Source organism: Rhincodon typus, chromosome 12, assembly GCF_021869965.1.
Source record: "Rhincodon typus isolate 14 chromosome 12, sRhiTyp1.1, whole genome shotgun sequence".
In the NCBI taxonomy this organism is placed as follows: Eukaryota; Metazoa; Chordata; class Chondrichthyes; order Orectolobiformes; family Rhincodontidae; genus Rhincodon; species Rhincodon typus.
In genome coordinates this window covers 15,741,726-15,764,343 of record NC_063343.1, presented here as the reverse complement: position 1 = coordinate 15,764,343, position 22,618 = coordinate 15,741,726, and the positions used below count along the sequence as shown (strand labels likewise).

At 39.9% G+C, this 22,618-nt stretch overlaps 1 protein-coding gene across 4 annotated transcripts in view; it reads left to right on the top strand.

Moving 5' to 3' along the window:
- Nucleotides 1-22,618, top strand: part of LOC109919001 (pantothenate kinase 3) — a 71,437-nt gene that overhangs the window by 29,606 nt on the left and 19,213 nt on the right. For 3 of the 4 annotated variants that reach the window (XR_007263364.1, XM_020518954.2, XM_048603745.1), the window contains exons 2-6: nucleotides 4,178-4,530; nucleotides 10,636-10,889; nucleotides 11,965-12,141; nucleotides 16,430-16,553; nucleotides 21,090-21,215. Coding sequence is in view for 3 of the 4 variants with exons in the window: in XM_020518954.2 (XP_020374543.1) it covers nucleotides 4,178-4,530; nucleotides 10,636-10,889; nucleotides 11,965-12,141; nucleotides 16,430-16,553; nucleotides 21,090-21,215 (1,034 nt within the window). In the remaining variant the exon portion in view is untranslated. The remainder of the gene's footprint in view (nucleotides 1-4,177; nucleotides 4,531-10,635; nucleotides 10,890-11,964; nucleotides 12,142-16,429; nucleotides 16,554-21,089; nucleotides 21,216-22,618) is intronic. The other variant, XM_048603746.1, reaches the window with a different exon arrangement.

Here is a 22,618-nt window from a genome sequence, read left to right as displayed (position 1 = left end):
TTGATTTGAAATCACCAACTTAGATTGCACCTGACATGTTTATCAACAGCATTAGTTTAAAATCCGGTGACACTTGATACTTTTGCTTAAGAATAGAGCAGTTAAGTACTGTGCAATCTATTATGACAATATGCCATGCCTGCTAAAGCATATATAGTAACTGTTGTGAAGGATTAGATTACGTTAGGGGCTCATGTTTTTGTAAGGCTGTTCATGCTAGAATATTTTTTGCCAGAATATTTGTGTTGGATTTCTCTTCGATCCTTGTCCGCAAGTGCTTTATAAACAATCTTTTATAGTGCTTTATAATAGGTCGGCACAACCTGTACTGTGCTGAAGGGCCTGTACTGTGCTGGTACTGTTCTATGTTCTGTTCTTAATCATTTTGGTGTATCACTTCTTTTTCTTTCAGCCTATTAATGGGTTTTTTTCAGTCTGCTTGATATTTTGCCTCTTAACTCTTTTTCATTTTCATTTTCATCCAGAAATTTAAAAAAAGGTACAATCTTTAATGGTTTCACTTGTTTTTATTTGTCCCAGTTTTGTGCTTTTTTTTTTGCTTTTGTTGGCCTTTTGTTACAATTTGAATAGAAGGTGATGGAAAATAGGCAATCTGAAAGGATTATAGAAGTAGGAAAATGAGGTAAAGGTGGAAATGATTTTAAATAAGAAAGTCAGTGGTCGGGAGATGTGTTATTGGAGGCCTGGGGAACGCATTTTCAGTTCTTTTCTTTTATTTTATCTCCCGGAATGGACTATTTATGTTCCAGAAATCTGTCCATCCACTTAAAACAGTTCTAGCCTGTGACTGAGGTTTTAGAGAAGGATGGTAAGAGAGTCTTGGACTGATTTTTTTTTTGAAGTGCAGCCATATAATTACAGATTTTATTCTTCTGAGTTTGGTGTCTGTTGAAATCCTATTGGCTGTCAATATTCGTGATTAGTTCCTAAGCCTCTGTCAGAGGGAGCAGTTTAAATTGATCGTACAAAGGTTAGTGCATGTGAAGTGACATACTAAATGAGATTCAATTTAAGTAAGCTAGACAACACCTCCTCTCATCCACCTTCCTGCAAGAATGCTATCTCCTATTCCCAATTCCTTCGCCTCCGCCGCATCTGCTCCCAAGATGAGGCATTCCACTCCCAGACATCCCAGATGTCCTCGTTTTTCAAGGACTGCAATTTCCCCGCCAAAGTGGTCGAAAACGCCCTTGACCGCATCTCTTGCTTTCCCGCACCTCAGCCCTCTCACCCCCTCCCCGCAATAACAACAAAGACAGAATTCCCTTGTCCTCACGTATCACCCCATCAACCTTCGGATTCAACGCATCATTCTCCGCCACTTCTGCTACCTGCAATCTGACCTCACTACCAAGGATATATTTCCCTCCCCACCCTTATCTGCCTTCCGGAGGGACCGGTCTCTCCGCAACTCCCTCATCCGCCTTGCACTCCCCACTAGCCCCACCACCCCGGCACCTTTCCCTGCAACCGCAGGAGGTGCTACACCTGCCCCTACACCTCGCCCTTCCCCCTCACCTCCATCCCAGGTCCCAAGAAAACCTTCCACTTTAAACAGAGGTTCACCTGTGCATCCACTAATGTGGTATATTGTATCCAATGTGGCCTCCTCTACAACGGGGGAAACCAAGCGGAGGCTTGGAGACCGCTTTGTGGAGCACCTACGCTCGGTTCGTGACAAACGACAACACCTCCCAGTCATAAACCCCTTCAACTCTCCCTCCCACTCCTTGGACGACATGTCCATCCTGGGCCTCCTCCAGTGCCACAACGATGCCACCCGAAAACTGGAGGAACAGCACCTCATATTCCGCCTGGGAACCCAATGGTCTCAATGTGGACTTTACAAGCTTCAAAATCTCCCCACCCCCGAACTCATCCCAAGACCAGCCTCCCCTCTCGTCCCCACCTCCTTCACCAGTCTGTCTTTTCTCCCACCTATCCGTTCCTCCCATCTCACTGACCCACCCCCACCCCAACTTCCTACCTACACTCCCCTTTTACTGGCTTCATCCCCACTCCTTGACCCGTCCGTTTTCTCTCCACCTATCTGCTCCTCTATCCACCTTCTATCACTGCCTCCCCCTCTTTCTATTTATTTCAGAGCCCCCTTCCCCTCCCCCATTTCTGAAGAAGGGTTCAGACCCAAAACCCTCAGCTTTCCTGCTCCTCTGATGCTGCCTGGCCTGCTGTGTTCGTCCAGCTCCACACCTTGTTATCTCAGACTCCAGCATTGGCTGTTCCTACTATCTTCGATTTAAGTGTGTTACCCCCTCCCATTTATTATAAGTGTATTGAGCAGCAATGTGCTGTTATGTTTTTAAATGTTATTTCAGGCATTGGAATTGTCAATTAACATTCTGAACAATGTATGTCCCTTGCAAAGAAAATCTTAATTTTAAGAACATAGGATCATAAGAACATAAGAAATCGGAGCAAGAACAGGCCATTCAGCTCCTCTAGACTGCACTGTCATTTTATAATGTCAGGGCTGATCTGTCCCAGGGCTCAGCTCCTCCTTTGTGCCAACTCCGTATATGCCTGAACTCCCTGATATTTCAAAAATCCATCTACCTCCTCTATAAATACTTCATTATCCAGCCTCCACAACTATTTGGAGTAGAAAATTCCAGACATTCAGTACCCTCTGGGTGAAGAAATTCCTTCACATCTCAGTTTTCAATGATGTCCCCTTATTCTGTGGAATCATCTTCTCAAGATCTCCCCTGTCAAGCCCCTCATGGTTTTGTTTGTTTCAATAAGATTAAACCCTTATTCTTCTCCACTCTAATGAATAAAGGTCTTGCCTGCTTAGCCATTCTTAATAAGTCAACTCCTTCATCTCAGTAATCAGCCGAGTGAATCTCTTTTGAACTGCTCACAAAGCCAGTATATCTTTTCTTAAATACAGGAATCAAAACTGTATATAGTACTCCAGGTGCTACCTCATCAACATAATTGTAATATGGCTTCCCTATTTTAAACCCCAAACTCCTGCCAATAAAGATCAAAATAATTACTTGTTGCGCATGTGCACTAACCTTTTATGTTTATTTGGAAATGGGAGCAGGTGGTTGTCCATACTATCCTTTTAGGTTTGCTCCACAATTCAGTAAGGCCATGCTTGATCTACATAAGCTCCACTTTCCCACTTTACCACATGTCCTTCTATTTCATTAACATCTGTAAATTTTGTTCTCAGTCCTAAAAAAACTAAGCATCCAGAAACCCCTATGGTTTAGAAATAGGAACTATAAATTAAAGTACAGATGGTGAAACTTGGTTCACCAAGTTCATGCCAGTTCTTCACAGCACATGTTCAACTGTTCCCACTAGAACACTTGGTTTCTCTTTTTGTCTAGTATATTTGGACCCCTTTGTGATTCTGAAAACTTATTATCTGCCATAAACCAGGCCTCCAAAAAAAGAATAAGCGCAGATCCTTCAATCCAACTATGTAATTGAGGTCCCTCATCCCTTGGATTATTCTCTCGAGTCTTTTCTGCACCATCTGTAAAGGCTTCACATACTTCTTGAAATGTGAATTCAGAATTGGATGCAGTACTGTAGTTGAGGCTGAACGAGTCATAGAGATCTACAGCATGGAAAAAGGTTCTTTGGCCCATTGGTCCATACATGTCCAAAGCAACTACATAACTAATCCATGTAGGGGCTTTTGTGTCAATGTGGTAGTGTCCCTACCTCTGAGCTATGAGGCCTGGGTTCAGGTCCCACCTACTCCAGGGGTGCGTAATAACATCCCTGAACACGTTTATTAGAAAAAAAAGTTCTAATCTCATTTTCCAGAACTTAGCCCATTGTCTTGAGTGAATTTTAAGTAACTGAAGTGTTAACATAGAGAACATAAACCTTTCAGTTCTTTATCATATGCTCATTGGTGAGGTTTTACAGGGATGCCAGGCTTAAGAGCAACTGAAAAATTTCCATTGATATGGATCAAATTGAACAACATTTTAATGGTGTAGTTTGTGTAACGCCCTCACTCAAACCTCTCAATGGGCTGATTTAATATGCTAAACGCAGTTCCTCTTTATCTTTAATAATTTCTCACTAGACTTATACATATGAATTTTATTTTCTGGGATCTTTTGATTTTCAAATCTGAAATGTTATATATATTGCACTCTCTTTGCAGCATTCCCTTGGTTTGGAATGGATATTGGTGGAACGCTAGTGAAACTAGTTTATTTTGAGCCAATTGATATTACAGTTGAAGAGGAGGAGGAAGAGGTAGAAAGCCTAAAAAGTATTCGTAAGTACTTGCTGTCAAATGTTGCCTATGGATCTACGGGCATCCGAGATGTGCATCTTGAGCTCAAAGACTTGACGCTTTGTGGCCGCAAAGGAAACCTGCACTTTATTCGATTTCCTACACATGACCTACCTACCTTCATTCAAATGGGCAGAGATAAGAATTTTTCAACACTACATACAGTGCTCTGTGCCACTGGAGGGGGTGCTTATAAATTTGAAGAAGAATTTCGAATGGTGAGAACATGCTGTTGATAAAGGTGCCCAATATTGTTGCAGATGAGAATGGTTTCACTAAAAGATTTTTATCACTGGGATTAAGGATAGAAATAAACATCTTGTCCCTGGTTACTATTATCTATGTCCCAGTTTTGAGAGAAAAGAAAAAGATATTTGGAGAATGGGAGTGGATTTAGCCATGCACTGGTATAAAGTGTATTATTCACAAAAGAAGTATGGCGGCTTCTGAAGTTTGAGCCTCAAAACTATGGGACTATTTGCAAAGGTAAGTTTGCCTATCCCATAGGCCTGTCAGGGAGTACCTCAAAAAGAGGTTAAGTTGATCAATGCTACAACACCATAGAATATCAGTTCTCCCCCTCACTCTCTTTGGCACACTTCTCCATACATTGTACAAGCCAATCAGGACATCACCCACCTTAACAATTATTGATACAAATCATATTTGCTCCATTTGACCAGCATTTTAAGTTTTGGCCCCTGACCTCAACAATTGTTGTTAACAATGGATCACCATGTCGTCATGATGGTTTGCAAATAGCCGTAATCTGTACGTTGTCATTTGTAGTGTATATAATGTGGGATTATACTGTGCGCTGTGTCCAATAATTCTGACAATAGAAAGGATCATTGTTTGGTTTACAGTTTGAGGGGAGAATCTTTTATGTCACAAATGGAGACTGATTTTATGCTGTTCAGATTTGAAACATGAGTTACTTTCGTTTAGAAGTGAAATAATTTGGAATGGTACACTTTAGGTAATTGTAATAGTTTGCACTAATCTAATTGGCCACATTATCATAGTGATTATGTTACTCATCCAGTTGTTCAGAGATCTAGACCAATGAATGAGAAACATAGAATCGTAGAAATGATACAGCATAAAAGGTGGCCATTTGGTCCATCTTATCCATGCCAGCCCAAAGTCACATAGATGCCCTTTCTAATCCTACACGTGGCCCCATTGCCCTGTAGCGTACAGCACTTAAGGTGCAGATCTAGGTACTTTTAGTCTCTGCCACTGATCTCTGCCTCCACCACCTACTCAAGCAGCGAATTTCAGACATCCCCATCCTCCGCATAAAAAAAGTTTTTCTTCACATCCCCTCGAATCCTCCTGCCCAAATCTATGATCCCTGGTTTTAAACTGTCTGCCTAGAGAAACAAATTCTTCCTGTCTACTCCATGTATACCTATCACAACCTCAATCATGCCACCCCTCAACCTTCACTGTTCCAAGGAAAACAACACCAATCTCTCCAATCTCTCCTTGTAGCTACAATTCTCCAGCCCTGGCAACATTTTAGTAAATCTTCCCTGCACTCTCTCCTGAGCAGTTATGTCCTTCCTGTAATGTAGTGTCAGGAACTGCACACAATACTCCAGTTGTGGCCCACCAGTATCTCATACAATCTCATCATTATGTCCCTACTTTTCTGTTCTGTACCTCTACCAATGAAGGATAGTGTTCTATATGCTTTCTTTATAACCTTACCTACCTGTACTGCTACCATTAGGGACCTGTGCACTTACACATCATGATATCTCACTTCACCTACCCCTGTCAGTATATTTCTGTTTAATGTGCATTCCCTTTTACTGCTTGACCTTCCTAAATGCATTATCTTACCAGAGTCGAACTCTATCTGACACTTTCCTGCCCACTTCACCAACCCATCTCTATCATTTTTGAAGCTTATAGCTATCCTCTACAGTACCAACTACACAGCCAATTTTTTTGCCATCTGCAAATTTCCCAGTTGTGTCCCCTACATTCAAGACCAAACCGTTAAATGTATAAAATAAATAGTAGGGGTCCCAACACCAAACCATGCAGATCACCACGTGAAATAGCTTTCCATTTGCAAGGACAGCCATTGACCATTACCCTTTGATTCTGTTGCTAAGCCAACTTTGGATCCAAATTGACACATTGCCCTTTATCCCATAGGCTTTTACTACTTTGACCAGTTTACCACGTGTGGCCTTTTCAAATGCCTCACTAGAATCCATGTGGACAACATCCACTTCTCTGCTCTCATGGATCCTCCTTGTCACTTCCTGAAAGAATTCAAATTTGTAAGACGTGACCATCCCTAAACAAAGCCATGCTGACCATTCCTAACCAGTCCGTGCCTTTCTAAGTGACAGTTTATCTGATTTCTCAGGATTGATTCTAATAATATGCCCACCTCTGAAGTAAGATCAACTGGCCTAAACTTGTTTGGCATTTCTTTTATATCCTGTTTAAACAACGGAACCACGTTTGCATTCCTCCAGTCCTCCAGCACCTCATCTGTGTTCAGTGAAGATTGGAAAATAATTCTTAGAGCATCTGCTGTTTTCTCCCTGACCTCCTTTAACATACTAGGGAACAATCCATCCATGTAGCCCTAGTGACATCCATTTTCGAGGATTCCAACTCCTCTAACACTACTCCCCCGTTATGATTATTTCATCCAATATTTCACACTGCTCCTCTTGGATTACAATATCTACATCGTCTCTTAATTTTGTGAATAGAGACAAAATTAGATTTAAAATTCTTCCCATAAGCTCTGCAAGTTCCCTTCTTCGTCTCCAAAAGGTCCCACTTTTTCCTCAACTATCCTTTTACTCTGGATACACATCGTCAGATTTCACTTATCTTGCTTGCCAAATTATTTCATGCCCTCTCCTTGATTTCCTTATTTCATTTTTACTTGATCCCTGTAATTTTCTATATTTCTCTAGGTTATCTGCAGTGGTGAGTTTTTTGTGTGACTATCCTAAGCTTTCTTTTTCTGTTTAATCTTCCCTGTATTTTTCTAGACATCCATGGGGGGTCTAGATTTGGCAGTACCATTCTTATTTTTGGAGGGGACATGTCTGCTTTGTGTCCTCGGGATCTCACTTTTTAGTGCCTTCCATTGATTTATCCTTTAGCAATGTTATGGACCAGCCAGACCCCCTCAAAATATTTTAAGAAGGTAGCTGAGTCCCTAACTTTCATTTTAAAGGGTAGATGTGAAGTGAGTATTCCAGACGTGATGGAGCTAGTCAAACCACTCAGAGTTAAGTGAAATGTAATTTATTTAAACATTTCGTTTAAAACACAAACAGAAGCAAGAGGAATTTAGAATAACTTAACTATTGGAAAACTTAACCAAATTCTAGATACAGTAACTATTACTAACTAACTGTTCCAATGTAGTAACATCCTGTAAACATTCCCCTTGGCAAATAGGTAAATTAAAGTACTGATACTTACAGGCAGGTTTCTAATCTGGGAGGAAACAACATCCAGATAGATTTCGGAAAAGTTGGTTAGGAATCATTTACTGAAGCTCATAACCCCCTTGGGACCCAAACGTCTTGTGACTGCTACAGTTTTAAAAAAACTAGAAAACTTGTTCTGGGAGAACTGGCCACTCCCCTTCTATTGTTAAACTGTTTCTAAAAAAACCTGAAGGTCTCTTAGCCTAGACACTTCAGTGCCTCTGCCTTTGCAAACTCTCTTCAAAAAAAGTACCCAGGACAAAATAACCTTTTTTGAAGTGACAGCATCATAGCAGTAGTCCTGTCTAGTCCGCCTCTGTCAAATCACTTTCAGATTTGTAAAATTTACCTTCCCAGTTTAAAAAAAAAATTTGTTCATGTTTATTGTTGTCCTTTTCCATATCAATATTGAATCTAACCGAATTGTGGTCACTATCTCCAATATGGTTGACACTGTCACTTCACCCACTTGCCTATTTTCAACGAAATCCAGAATTTTGTCCTCTCTCTTTGGGCTTATTGCATCTTGTTTTTAAAAAATAATCCCTGGACAAGTACATGAATTTTTCGCCCTCAATGTCCTTTTATATTGTTTGAAACCCAGTTGATATTGGGATAGTTAAAGTTTCCTGCTATTATTGCCCTCTTAGTCCTACAAGCAGCAATTTTTCTACATACATGTACTTCTATCTACCTCTCATTATTTGGGAGTCAGTAGTTCAAATACCTCACAGCAGGTGGAGAATTTAAATTCAGGTAATTATCTTTGGAATAAAACACCTCGGTAATGGTGATAATGAAAATGAAGTTTTCCCTTCTGGGGAGAAGAATATCTGCCACCTCTACCTGGCCTTGCCTGTATGTAACTGCAGACATTTTGACTTCCTCTGATTATGGCTATGAAAACTTTTAATAAGAAAATTTGACCACTCAGACACTGGATGCAATTAGGATCCAATCTACCCAGCTGACTCTTTAAAAGTCTTTTGCACTAACATTTGGGGACTTGTGTCAAAATTGGGAGAACTGCCCTACAGACTAACCAAGTAAAAGACTGAAATGGTCATGGCTTTCAGGATCCTATCTTTGAGACAAAGTTGCAAATTCGCCATCACTGACCTGTCCTGGTAGAATAGACCCACCAGACCAGATGGCGCTGTGCTATACAGTTACCTGGATGTGTTGCTGGATGTTCTCAAAATTGACCCTCCTCCTATAAGGTCTCAGAATATCAAGCTAAAAATAGACAAGGGAACATCCTACTGATGACCATTTGTTGCCCTTCCTCAACTGGTGAATCAATAACACCTTATTGACACAACTTTGAAGTAGGATTTGATAGCAAAGGCCCTGAATAGAATCTGGATGGGAGACTTCACCAGCCATGTTTGAGTGGGTTGTTGGCCTATTCAGTCAGCAGTGTTGCTAGATCTTGGACATAACTGCCAGGTAGGTCTGCAACAAGTGGTGAGGGAATATCTTACTGTGTTTCCTCAAATCTATGCATCTGTATGTGAAAAATGGTAAGAGTGACAACCACACAGTGCTTAAGGAAACCAACGCCATCTTCAGACTCCAGTTACTGTCTATCATTTGGTATTGCGTAATCACTGTGCTAAATGTGAAAGATTCAAAATGTATCTGTCTAGCAATCAATAAGATGCTGTGGTTGTCAGCAAAGGCATGTTCATTACTCTCACATTAATTGATTATCTTAAATGCCCTCTGGGCAATTAGGGATGGATAGTAAATGCTGGCCCATTTAGCACTACCCATATCCTATGAATGAATAACAGAACCATGAATGACTGAACAAATTGGACCATCCATTTAAATGTTTCCAGTACATGAGGAGGCTGGAGACTTCGGAATTCTGCAGTAATGAAGAGTCAGCACCTCTTGTCTCTACAAAGTCTGTGGTCAAATCAAAAACTCCGTTTGCCTTAGTGAGTACAACATTAATAACACTCAAAGCTGAATGCTATGCAGGACAAAGCAGTCTATGTGATCAGTACATGATCCACCAGCAATGTGCTAGCAACAGATATGTATATCACCCACAAGATGCAGTGCAGCAACTTATGCTGACTTCTTCAGTAGCACCTTGCAAGCCCACAACTTCCACCATATAGAAATTTAAAGGCAGCAGATCCATGGGAACACCATCCCCTGTAAGTTTCCCTTCTTGCCACACTCCATTGTTTCTTGGAACTATATCACTGTTCCTTTAGTGTCACTGGGTCAAAATCCTGGAGCTGACTTCCTAATGGCATTGTGAATGCATCTACACCACATGGACTGCTGCAGTTCAAGAAGGCACCTCATCGTTACTTCAGTGGCAAGTTGGGGTGGACAATGAATACTGACCTATGTAGCCACGTTCCTTGAAAGAAAAAATAAACTGGGCAAAAGTCATTTTATGACTTTAGTCATCTTTCCTATTTTTACATGTCTTCCAGTGTTTCTGGCAATATTATTATCATTGGTGCTGAGGTGTGCAATGTTTTTAAAACATTTCATTTCCTAAGGAACCAGATGTTGCTAGAATCTTCTCTCATCTTTCTTTAGTTGTGCTCATTAACATTTAATTTATTGGAATGAACATTGTGCCTTACTGTTTCCCTATCAGCATAGTATGTTGCAGTTGAGATTTGACAGAATTAAACAGGAGTAATTTACCGTATTCTACTGCATCTTGCAGAAAATCTTTTAGATTTGATAAGCCATGAGCAGTTTCTTACTCTGGAAGTAATGTTGAAAACTAATATAGTTTTTCTTCAAATATATCACGCACGAACATTATACTAACCTTCCAGATACACTAACAGACTTTGTTTATTTCAGATTGGCAATCTGCAGTTACATAAACTGGATGAATTGGACTGCCTGGTCAATGGCCTCTTGCACATTGACTCTCTCAGTTTTAATGGTCAAGCAGAATGTTATTATTTTGAGAATGCCTCAGACCCTGAGAAGTGCCAGAAGATGCCTTTCAACCTTGATGACCCCTACCCTTTGCTTGTGGTGAACATTGGGTCAGGAGTTAGCATATTAGCTGTATATTCAAAGGACCAGTATAAGAGAGTAACTGGAACCAGGTAAAATGTTTAAGAATTGCGCTAACTGATGATTTTATTTCTATAAATTGCTATGTGAAATAATAGGTAAAGTTTGCAGTCCTAAATCATTGTAGATCTTTAGAATTATGGTTTACTCTGGCCATGATCCCTCTGTGAAGCGAGTCCAAAGTTTGTGTATAGTATGATTTTCACAAGTGTGAGTAAGTAATCATCATTGCAATCCCTGTGACACTGCTCATAGCAATTCTGCACTGTGACTGCTATTTCCCCTATCTCCCCTCCTGCTTCAATTTCCTATCTATTGTCAGTCCCCATCTTTCTGATTATAAATGAGAACAATGCTTCTAACTCCTTTTTTCAGCTTTTGGTTGATATCATTGTGACCACCTTAAAGTGGAAGTTTCTTGTTGCTTTAGCACCACAACAGTTGCAGTTATGCATTCAGCGTAGAACATAGAACAGTACAGCACAGCACAGGCCCTTTGGCCCACGATGTTTGGCCCTATTATCCTACTCTAAGATCAAACTACCCTCCATACCCTACATTTTACTATCATCCATGTGCCCATCCAAGAGTCACTTAAATGTCCCTAATGTATCTGAAAAAATACAGAAAAGTTGAAAAGTAAGCAAGTCCTTGCATTCCTTGGTTGCCCAGGCATTTTCTATATTCCATTTTCTAGTATTTTAATAGAAACAATAGTCTATCACTTTGAGCCTTTGTTAAAGAAAAAAATTTAGCCTGTACTTAAGTACCAGTGAAAGGAGCGGTGCACATTTGATTGCATCAAGTTCAGCTTTGCCTTTGTGAACAACCACTTAAAACCATAAAAATAATTTAATCTCTTTAGCATAGGCAGATTCTGGTCTCATACCAATACCTGCAGAGTGACATTGCCATGGAAAGCCTTCATCCACAAAATAGGCAAAGCAAATGGGACGTGTAAAAATCAGTGTGATTTGGCAAATGTCAAATCTAAATGAAAGTTGTAAGAACACTATTAATAAGCAAACAAATAATACAGTCACTTTGAAATGTTCTAATTACTAACTTAAAATGCCATTATTATCTGACATTTTTGTTTGCTTTTAGTTTAGGAGGTGGAACCTTCCTGGGCCTCTGTTGTTTACTTACAGGTTGTGAGACTTTTGATGAAGCCCTTGAAATGGCATCTAAGGGTGACAGCACCATGGCTGACAAACTAGTAAGGGACATCTATGGGGGAGATTATGAACGCTTTGGTTTGCCAGGTTGGGCAGTTGCATCCAGGTAGGTACAAATAATAATTGGGTCAAATGATTTATTGCAATAAACATCCCTTTAGATGTTTAATCACTCAGAATTAAATATTTCTAATTATTTACACAACATTGCAGTACTTCCACAATGACATACACTACATACACTTCGGGGAGGTGATGGCCTAGTGGTATTATCACAAGACTATTAATCAGGAGATTCTGGTAATATCCTGGAAACCTAGGTTCAAATCATGGCAGATAGTGGAATCTGAATTCAATATAAATCTGGAATTAAGTGTCTAATAATCACTGTGAATCCATTGTCAATTGTTAAGAAAAAACAATCTGGTTCACTAACGTCCTTTAGGGAAGGAAACTGGTTTGGACTACATATCCAAACAAACCCACGACCAATGTGTTTGACTCTTAAACTGCCCTCCAGGCAATTAGGACTAGTCAATAAATGCTGGCCTAGCCAGCAATGCTGTCATCCTGTGAACAAATGAAAAGAAATTCAGTTTTTTTTGTGCAAGTGTCGTTCTGTACTCTACCTATATTTTAATAATCATATATGTAAGTTACTTTGACCTTTTCATATCTTGAATGATTTTAATAATATAAAAAAGACTATACTGTAAATGTACAGGAGATACATGTTAGATAGGACAGATGACAGACATCTGATAGTGGATCCCACCTGAGCAAACAGCAAAGACAAGGTGACATGTTGACGGACCTATTGTCTATTGTTAGAACCTTCTGTGTTTATTTTTGTGCACTGCAACTTATTTTCGAGGAAAGTTTCGATATCAGTTGAAAACTATTAAAGATCATGGCCATAACTAAGTGCTTGAAAATTCTTCATTGTTTTTGTATGTGTTGCAGGGGAGAACACAAGGCCAGCTATGGCAGATGCAATAAGTCATTTTTTTGTTAAGTTGGCTTTTAATGAAAGTTTAAAAAATCAAATAGTAGTTAAGCTATGAACACTTTATTATTAGATTAAAGAATATTGCATTGTTAGTCACAAACTGTGATTGTTGCCATGAGCAATAAGCAAATAATGGCCACAGATATACAAGATCCAGGGTGGTACTAATAATAGAGCTTGCTTAATTGTACCTTTTCTGAAATAAGGAAGAACAAATCCTGTTTTTAATTTTTAATGATTGCAGTTTTAGGTTACATGGATTTACTTGGCCGTAACTTCAAATGTTGTAAAACCAGAAAAGGCTTCCCCGATATCAAATCAAGTTTACACATTGTGTAGCTGAGATGTACAGAGCAGGAAAATTGTTGTCTGCCAGAGTGTTAAAGGACGAGAAAATCTTCTGAATCAATATGTGGGTCTACCTACTAGAGAGTACAAAATCTGACCTCCTCTTGGGAAGTAAGGCAGGGCAGGTGACTGAGGTGTCAGTGGAGGAGCACTCTGGGGGCAGTGACCATAATTCTATTTGTTTTAAAATAGTGATGGAGAAGGATAAACCGGATCTGAAAATTAAAGTTCTAAATTGAAGGAAGGCCAATTTTGAAGGTATTAGGCACGAGCTTTCAAAATTTGATTGGGCACGGATGGTTGCAGGTAAAGGGATGGCTGGAAAAGGGGATGCCTTCAAAAATTAGATAACCAGAGTCCAGGGACAGTATGTTCCTGTGAAGATGAAGAGCAAGGCTGGTAGGTGTAGGGAATGCTGGATGACTAGAATAGTTGAGGTTTTGGTCAAGAAAAAGAAAAGAAATGTCAGGTATATACAGCAGAGATCAAGTGAATCCTTAGAGTATAAAGGCAGTAGGAGTACACTCAAGAGGGAAATCAGGAGGCAAAAAGGGGGTATGAGATATCCTTGGTAAATAGGGTTAAGGAGAATCCAAAGGGATTTTATGAATACATTAAGGACAAAAGGGTAACAAGGGAGAGAGTAGGGCTCCTTAAAGATCAGCAGGGCTGCCTATGTGTGGAACTGCAGAAGATGGGGGAGATACTAAATGAGTATTTTGCATCAGTGTTTACTGTGGAGAAGGATATAGAATATGTAGAATGTGGGGAAATAGATAGAAATATCTTGAAAAATGTCCATATAACAGAGGAGGATGTGCTGGACAGCTTAAAATGCATAAAGGTGGATAAATCCCTCGGACCTGATCAGGTGTACCCTAGAAATCTGTGGGAAGCTAGGGAAGTGATTGGGCCCCTTGCTGAGATATTTGTATTCTCGATAGCCACAGGTGAGGTGCTGGAAGACTGGAGGTTGGCTAACATGGTGCCACTATTTAAGAAAGGTGGTAATGAAAATCCAGGGAACTATAGACCTCTGAGTCTAACATCAGTGATGGGCAAGTTGTTGGAGGGAATCCTGAGAGACAGGATTTACATGTATTTAGAAAGGCATAGACTGATTAGGGATAGTCAACATGGCTTTATATATAAGAAATCGTGTCTCACTAACTTGATTGAGTTTTTTAGAAGAAGTAACGAAGAGGATTGATGAGAGCCGCGTGGTGGACGTGATCTACATGGTCTTCAGTAAGGCATTCCTCATGGTAGACTGGTTGGCAAGGTTAGATCACACAGAATACAGGGAGAACTAGCCATTTGGATACAGAACTGGTTTGAAGGTAGAAGATGGAGGGTTGCTTTTCATACTAGAGGCCTGTGACTAGTGGTATGCCAAGAGGATCAATGCTGGGTCCTCTGCTTTTTGCCATTTATATAAACGATTTGGATGTGAACAAAGGAGCTATGGTTAGTAAATTTGCAGATGACACCAAAATTGGGGGTGTAGTGGACAGAGAAGAAGGTTAACTCAGAGTACAACAGGATCTTGATCAGATGGGCTGAGGAGGGCCGGATGGAATTTAATTTAGATAAATGTGAGGTGCTGCATTTTGGAAAAGCAGATCAGGGCAGGATTTATACACTTACTGGGAAGGTCCTGGGGAGTGTTGCTGAACAAAGAACTTGGAGTGCAGGTTCATAGTTCCTTGAAAGTGGAGTCTCAGGTAAATAGGATAGTGAAGAAGGCATTTGGTATGCTTGCCTTTATTGGTCAGTACATTTGAGATTAGGAGCTGGGAGGTCATGTTGCTGCTGTACAGGACAATGGTTAGTCCACTTTTGCAATACTCTCCCTGCTATAGGAAAGATGTTGTGAAACTTAAAACGGTTCAGAAAAGAGGGTGGTGCGTGTATGGAATGGCCTGGCAGAGGAAGTGGTGGAGGCTCGTACAATTACAACATTTAAAAGGCATCTAGAAGGGTATATGAATAGGAAGGTTTTGGAGGGATATGGGCCAAATGCTGGCTAATGGGACTAGATCTAAGATATTTGGTTGGCATAGACAAGTTGAACCTGTTTCCTTGCTGTACATCTCTACCTCTGTGCAGTAATTCAACTGAGCAAGTGTGAAGGTCCAATGGTTAGCTTGATCACCTCTACATCCGTTCAATGTTCCTGCTAACATCATGGCTGCGTAGCAATCTGCAGAGTGCAACAAACAGACTAAGCAGAACAGAAAAAGAGTGGGAAATATTGGTTATTATTTCCAGCAATCTCTGACTGTGCGTGACAATTGGGTAAGGACAGAATTGAGCTAATTTAGTCTCCCTGGCCATCACAATAGGACATAAATACTCCTATTTTTGTTTTGTTTTTTGAGGCTTCCATATGTGATGATGATTACTTGGGTAATCATCTGAGGCTACTCCTTTTGTCCTTTTTGTTTAAGCATACATCACTCAAAGCAGTCAAAGAGCTACAGAAAGTGAGAGTGACCTGACACTGGAGCTGCCAAAGTTTGGCTTCCCTCAAAACAGTGGTTTCCACTAAACAAGAGCAGTATTCTCCAAGCAAGAATCTCAAACCACCTCGCAAATTGAAATTCACTGGACTAGACTGTTCACCAAAATAAGTGAATGTGTCTTGCCACAAACAATCCACCAAATAACACACAAATAATGTGACTTGGCTGGACTTAGAATTGAAAGGTGCATGATGGTGTTCATAAGCAAAGCTACTGTAATGTGTCCAAAACTTGCAGAAATGTGCAACACCAAGGAACCTAATTTTAGGCACAGGAGACCCTGAAATAAAGTGGCTAATTTCCTTAGTTAGGATGGGATTAATTTGATTTTTTTTTTAGCTTTCCACGTGTCTGGATGTCTCCAATGGCTTTACAGTTCATGTAGAGAATGGGAAAAGAGGGAAAGAGGTGAAAACCTTGTTCTTCTTATCTAATATTAACCTGATATGTGCTTATAGATTAAAAACTAGTGGTTTTTCACAAGCTAATTTTTCATTCTATTTCCCTTGTAGCTTTGGCAACATGATTTGCAGGGAGAAGCGAGATTCAGTCAGCAAAGAAGACCTCGCAAGGGCTACATTGGTCACCATCACAAACAACATAGGATCCATTGCCCGTATGTGTGCAGTGAATGAGGTATAGCAATTCAGTCCATTGTTAATTATTTTTCAGATGATGATTGACTTTTACTGGACTGTATACTGTGGAATGCCTGTGCAGTCAGCATTCAAGACAATTCACAACTCCTCAGCTACTGAAGCAGTCCATGCCACATCTGTGGGCAGAAAGACCTCAGGTTTGGGTTGATAAATGGCAAGCAACGGTTGTGCCACATAAATGCCAGGCAATGACCGACTCTAACAAGGAAAAATCTAATCATCAATTCTTGAAGTACCATTGCCGAATTATTCCCATTTCCATCAGTGTTCTAGGGGTTACTGTTGACCAGACTATCCATTAAATATTGTGGCTTCAAGAACAGGTTAAAAGCTATGCACTGAGTCATGAGCAACGCACCTCCTAACTTGCTAAACCCTGTCCGCCATCTATAAAGTATAATGGAAGTACTTTGCATTTGCCAAGGTGATCACAATTCTAACAATATTAAGAAGTACAAGGTAAAAAGAACCCACTGATTTGCATCTCATCTGACTTGAACGTTTGCTCCCTCCACAGTAACAGCCATGTATACCATCTACAAGATGCAGTGTGGCAACTCACCGAGGCCTCTTCAGCACCTTCCAAAGTTGTGACCTCCACCACCTGGAATGGCAAAGGCAACCAATGCAAGGGAACACAACTACCTGCAAGCCTGCCAAACTGCACACTATCCTGACTTAGATTTCACTGTTACTAGATCTAAAATATGGAACTCAATCCTTAATGGTACTGTGAGTGTTCCTACACCCCAAGAATTAGTGGTTCAAAAAGGCAGTTCACCATCATCACCTCCAAAGAAATTAGGAATGGCAATAAATGGCAACAAATCCCTTTCAGTGATACAACTGAGTGTCCGCAGAAACAAAATCGAAGCCCAATAGATATTAATTGCATGTTGAATAATTCATGCTTTTAGGAGGATGAAGGCATGGTTGCTCAGTGGTTAGCATTGCTGCCTCAGCACTAGGGACCTGGGTTCGATTCCAGCCTCGGCCGCTGTCTGTGTAGAGTTTGCACATTCTGCCTGTGTCTGCATGGGTTTCCTCTGGGTGCTTCAGTTTCCTCCCACAGCCCAAAGATGTGCAGACTAGGTGGGTTGGCCATGCTAAATTGCCCATAGTGTAGATTAGGTGGGTTATAGGGGGATGGGTCTGCGTGGGATTCTGAGGTTCGGTGTGGACTTGTTGGGCCAAAGTTTCCATACTGTAGGGATTCTATGATTCATTACAAGGGCAGTATATGCATGGGAATACCACAACCTGCAAGTTCCCCTCCAAGCTACACGTAATCCTGACGTGGAAATATGTCACTGTCCCTCTAAGTGCTGCTGGGTGAAAATCCTGGAATTCCTTCCCTGACGGTATTGTGTGTTTACCTACATTTTAACATTGGAACCAAATTAAAAAGAAGTTAAAATAGTTGAATAGGTACAGCTTTTATGAAATAAAAGTCTCATCTTATGAGTGCAAGTATAGTAATATTGGGGAAAAAAAATAGTACATGTGAGCAAAAAATGCTATTTGAACATTTAGTGTATTATTGGTGTCATCTTCCCTAATAATAAATTTGTTTCTGTAGCTTGCTATTACATTTGTCAAGGTATTTGTCAATGTGAAATTTTGAAAATTAACTCAGTTATTGTGTCGATGAAAGCAACAAACAACTTTACACATTTGAGAGTCCTATGAGCTCCAGAGATGAATGACTTGTTAATCTACCTTTTTTTGAGAGTCGGTGATTGAGGAGAAAATGTCAGCGTTTGATCTGATATTTGGTAGTTAATTAGCAAAACGTCCTACTCTGTTGGTAGCACTGTTGCCATAGTGTCAGCGTTTGTGCTTTGAAGCTCCACTGCAGAATTTGAATATAAAAATGTGAGTTGACTCCAGTGCAGTACTGAAGGAATTCTGTGTTGTTGAAGAAGTTGCCATATAAGGCAATTGGCCTTGATGATATAAAAGATCCCAAGACACAAGTTTAAAGCAGAGGTCTACTTGTTATCTTCGATATCTTGATTAATATTTATTCATCAATTAATATCACAAAAGCTGATTACCTCGTCATTTTCATATTGCTGTTTTGGGAACTTGCTATTTGCTGTTTTACCTACAATAAATTAGTGACTACCTCAAAAAATATTTCATTGGTGGCAAAACACTTGGGAATGTGCTGAAATCATTAAGGTTGCTACATAAAGTCTATTTTTTTCTTCATTTGTTGCATTGGGATGGCAGACTAGACTAAGTGTTCAAAACCTGAAATGAGGCTCACGTACAAAACCATGGGTGACAATGCTAAGCTGGCAATTTTCCATTGGAAAAAAACCTCATATCTGGAGCTGTAGAAGCATTGCAGAAGAATGTTTTTGTTTATTTTTCCTCCACTCTCCAGTAAAAAGATCTTGATTCTCTGTACTTTTGGCTTCTTTATAGTGCTGCCTTGTGAAGTGAAGATCAAGCAGCATTGTACAGGGCTATGAAAGCTCAGGGACTTTGCATCATGCATAAATTTTAAATATTCTGTTCCTTGTCTTTTACTATCTTTGCTTTCTCTTCAACCAAATTACCCACGTCTTCACTTTAAAATAAAATGGTTAAAATATATATGTGAAATATACACTCCTGTATATAGTTATATTTACAAGAAGTGGAAAGGCTGTTTGCTACTTCAGTACATTTTTGTTTTAAATTGCTGCTATACTCCCTGAAGTTATGTTTTGATTAAGTTGAGCGTAGTGCGGATGATGACTTATTCAATACTGAAATCATCAGGCAAGTAAAAAATGCAACACTTTGAGTTAATTTGGAAAGTGTTTGCTTATGTTGCCATATGAGCATCACCTAAATTCCAAGAAACAGTAATAAAGAATGTTGTTCATTACTTGGAACACAGTTCAACTTTGCAAAATTTCCTCCAGCTAAACAAACATTTAGTGCAATTTGCTGGTGTAATGTTAATTCCGAATAGCAGGTGTTATAGCCAAAGAGTTTCAGCTTCTGTATCAAACAGTGGAATTGTCAAAAATTGTGCTTGTCCAAATCTCTCAACACAATCCTTTAATCTTTGAATTATGAAATAGAATCCACCTTTGTTATTGCTTAAACTTTGCAATAATTGATTCTCAGTCATTGTATTTCATCTGGTTTTCAGCACTATCACATTGGGTGAACTTTGTGTACTTTGAAGTGGTGAGTTTACCTGGTGTTCTTAGGTCTGATTCAAATTTTAACCAAAAATAGTGAAACATTATCAGATTGATCTAATTTTGTTTCACTTGCTCTGTTTGCTTATAGCTCAGTGATTTCATGAGCTCCTGCAGATGAAAATATTGAAATATAGTTTTGAACATTTCCAATTAGAAATATTTTCTACTATGGATAGAGTAATTTGCCTGTTATGTCAGAAGTCTCACAACACCAGGTTGAGTCCAACAGGTTTATTTGAAATCACAAACTTTAGGGTGCTGCTCCTTTTCAGGTGAAGGAACTGTGTGGAGTTTGCACATTCTCCCTGAGCCTGCATGGGTTTCCACTGGGTGCTCCGGTTTGCTCCCACCGTCCGAAGATGTGCAGGTTAAGTGGATTGGCCATGCTAAATTGCCCGTAGTGTCCAGGGACGTGTAGGTTAGGTGGTTTAACCATGGGAAATACAGGGTTACAGGAATAGGGTAGGAGGGCGAGTCTAGGTGGGACTCTTCAGAGAGTTGGTGTGGACTTGTTGGGCCAAATGGTTTGTCTCCACACTGCAGGGATTCTATGATTCTATGGCTGGTTTGTTTCCACTAGAATTTTGGAGTGACCTGATCGATTGAACTCCCTCCAAAACAGCAATGTGTACTGCTGAGGTTAAAGAAGGGAGTTCAACCATGTTCTCAGGGGAAACCAGGGATGGGCAATAAATTCTGGTCAAATAGCCAGCGACACCCAGGCCCCAAACAGAATTTTTTAAAATTGATATAAGATCCTGAATGGTCTTGACAAGGTGAAAGTAGAAAGAATGGACAAGTTGGTTCAAAGGTACTCTTATCTGTCAGTCCAAGGGAGATTTTTAAAATTTGGTGTTGAACTTCAGGACAAAGGTGAGAATTATTTTTCTGAGGGTTGTAAGATTCTGAAACTCTGTTACAGAAGCAGCTAAGGTGAGGTTGTTGAATATATTTAAAAGACAGATAAATAGATTCCTTTTTAGGCAGGTGATTCGAGGGTTATCAGGAGGTGGCTGAAAATGTGGAATTCAAAACAAACAGATCAGCCATGACAGTGGTAGAGGAGCCTTGAGGGTGTGCACCTATTTCATATGTTTGTGCATGAGAAACACAAAAACATAAAATGTTGATAGTGAGATGGTAAAGAGCTACCTTGCAAAAAGTGACCATTTTGCTTCATTCATCAGCTCTTCTTGATTTCCTGAGATCATAGAGGTCTACAGCAAAGAAGCCAGTGGTCTCCATAGTTTTTATTTTCTGTTAAACCAAACCATTGTTTCACTATTCCATATTTTTGTCGTTTACAGAAGATAAATAGAGTTGTTTTTGTTGGCAACTTCCTGCGAGTCAATACACTTTCAATGAAACTCCTGGCCTATGCACTCGATTATTGGTCAAGAGGTCAGCTGAAGGCATTGTTCCTGGAACATGAGGTATGTTCCTTAACAGTTCATTTGTATATCTTGTACAGGCTGTGTCCTTTTAATTCTTTATTTTAGCTGTGGCTGGAAATGAGAAAAAGCAAGCTGTTTTAAAACCTGTTCTTTGGAAAAATAGCTGCATGGTTTGAAAGCAAGTAACCTGACAGCTGTGGCAAGCATTGTAGTTGAATAAGCAGTAATTGAACTGGTTTCAGACTACTTCGAGCAGAGGGATTGTGAACAGATGCAGATAGGTGGCAAGAGGAAACTGTTGTTGCTGGGAATGGCAGGATTTCCTATGAGAAGAGATTGGTTCAAATGAGCCTGTATTCATTAGAGTTAAGAAAGATGAATAGATCTGATTGATATGTTCAAAATTCTATAGAATTAAAATAGAAGTAACAAGGATGTTTTCCATTGTTACTAAGGCTAGAACCAGGGACACGACCTCAGCATACAGGGTACCACTTAAGCCTAAGATGAAGACAAACTTCTTTATTCAAGAGGTAATGAACCTGTGGAATTCTCTGCCACAGAACATTGTGGAGGTCAAGTCACTGAATATATTGAAGAAAGAGAATTTTTTTAGATTTTTAAAGGCATCATGGGTATGAGGAGAATGTGGAGATATGGCATTGAGATAGAGGAACAGCCACAATCATTTTGAATAGTGGGCTCGAAGGGCCAAATGACCTACTTTTGCTTCTAGTTTCTATGTTTCTTTGGTCTTTGGACTAATGCCCAATTATTGACAACAATCTTATTACTTGCCAACAACAGTATGATGAGAGCCATTGAGTTATACAGCATAGAAATAAACCTTTGAACCAACTCATGCATGCCAACCAGATATCCTAAACTGATTTTGTCCCATTTGCCAGCATTTGGCCCATAAACTTCTAAATGCTTCCTATTCATGTACCCATTGGATGCCTTTTAAGCATTGTAATTGTATCCACCTCCTCCACTTCCTCTATCAGCTCAGTGCATACCTGCATGAAAAAGTCACTGCTCAGGCGCCTTTTAAATCTTTCCCCTCTCACCTTAAACCAATGCTCTCAAGTTTTGGACTCCTCCACTCTGGGAAAAAGACCTTGACTATTCATCCTGTCCATGCCCTTCATAATTTTATGAACCTTCATAAGGTTACCCCTCAGCCTCCGATGCTGCAGGGGAGAAAGCCCCACACTATTCAGCCTTTCCCATAGCTCAAATATTCCAATCCCGGTAATATCATTGTAAATTATTTCTGAACCTTTTCAAGTTTAACAACATTCTTCCTACAGGAGGGAGGCCAAAATTGTATGTAGTATTCTAAAAGTTGCCTCACCAATGACCTGTACAGCTGCAACATGACCTCCCAACTCCGAAACTTGATGCATTGACCAATGAAGGCAATTCTTTATCACCCTGTC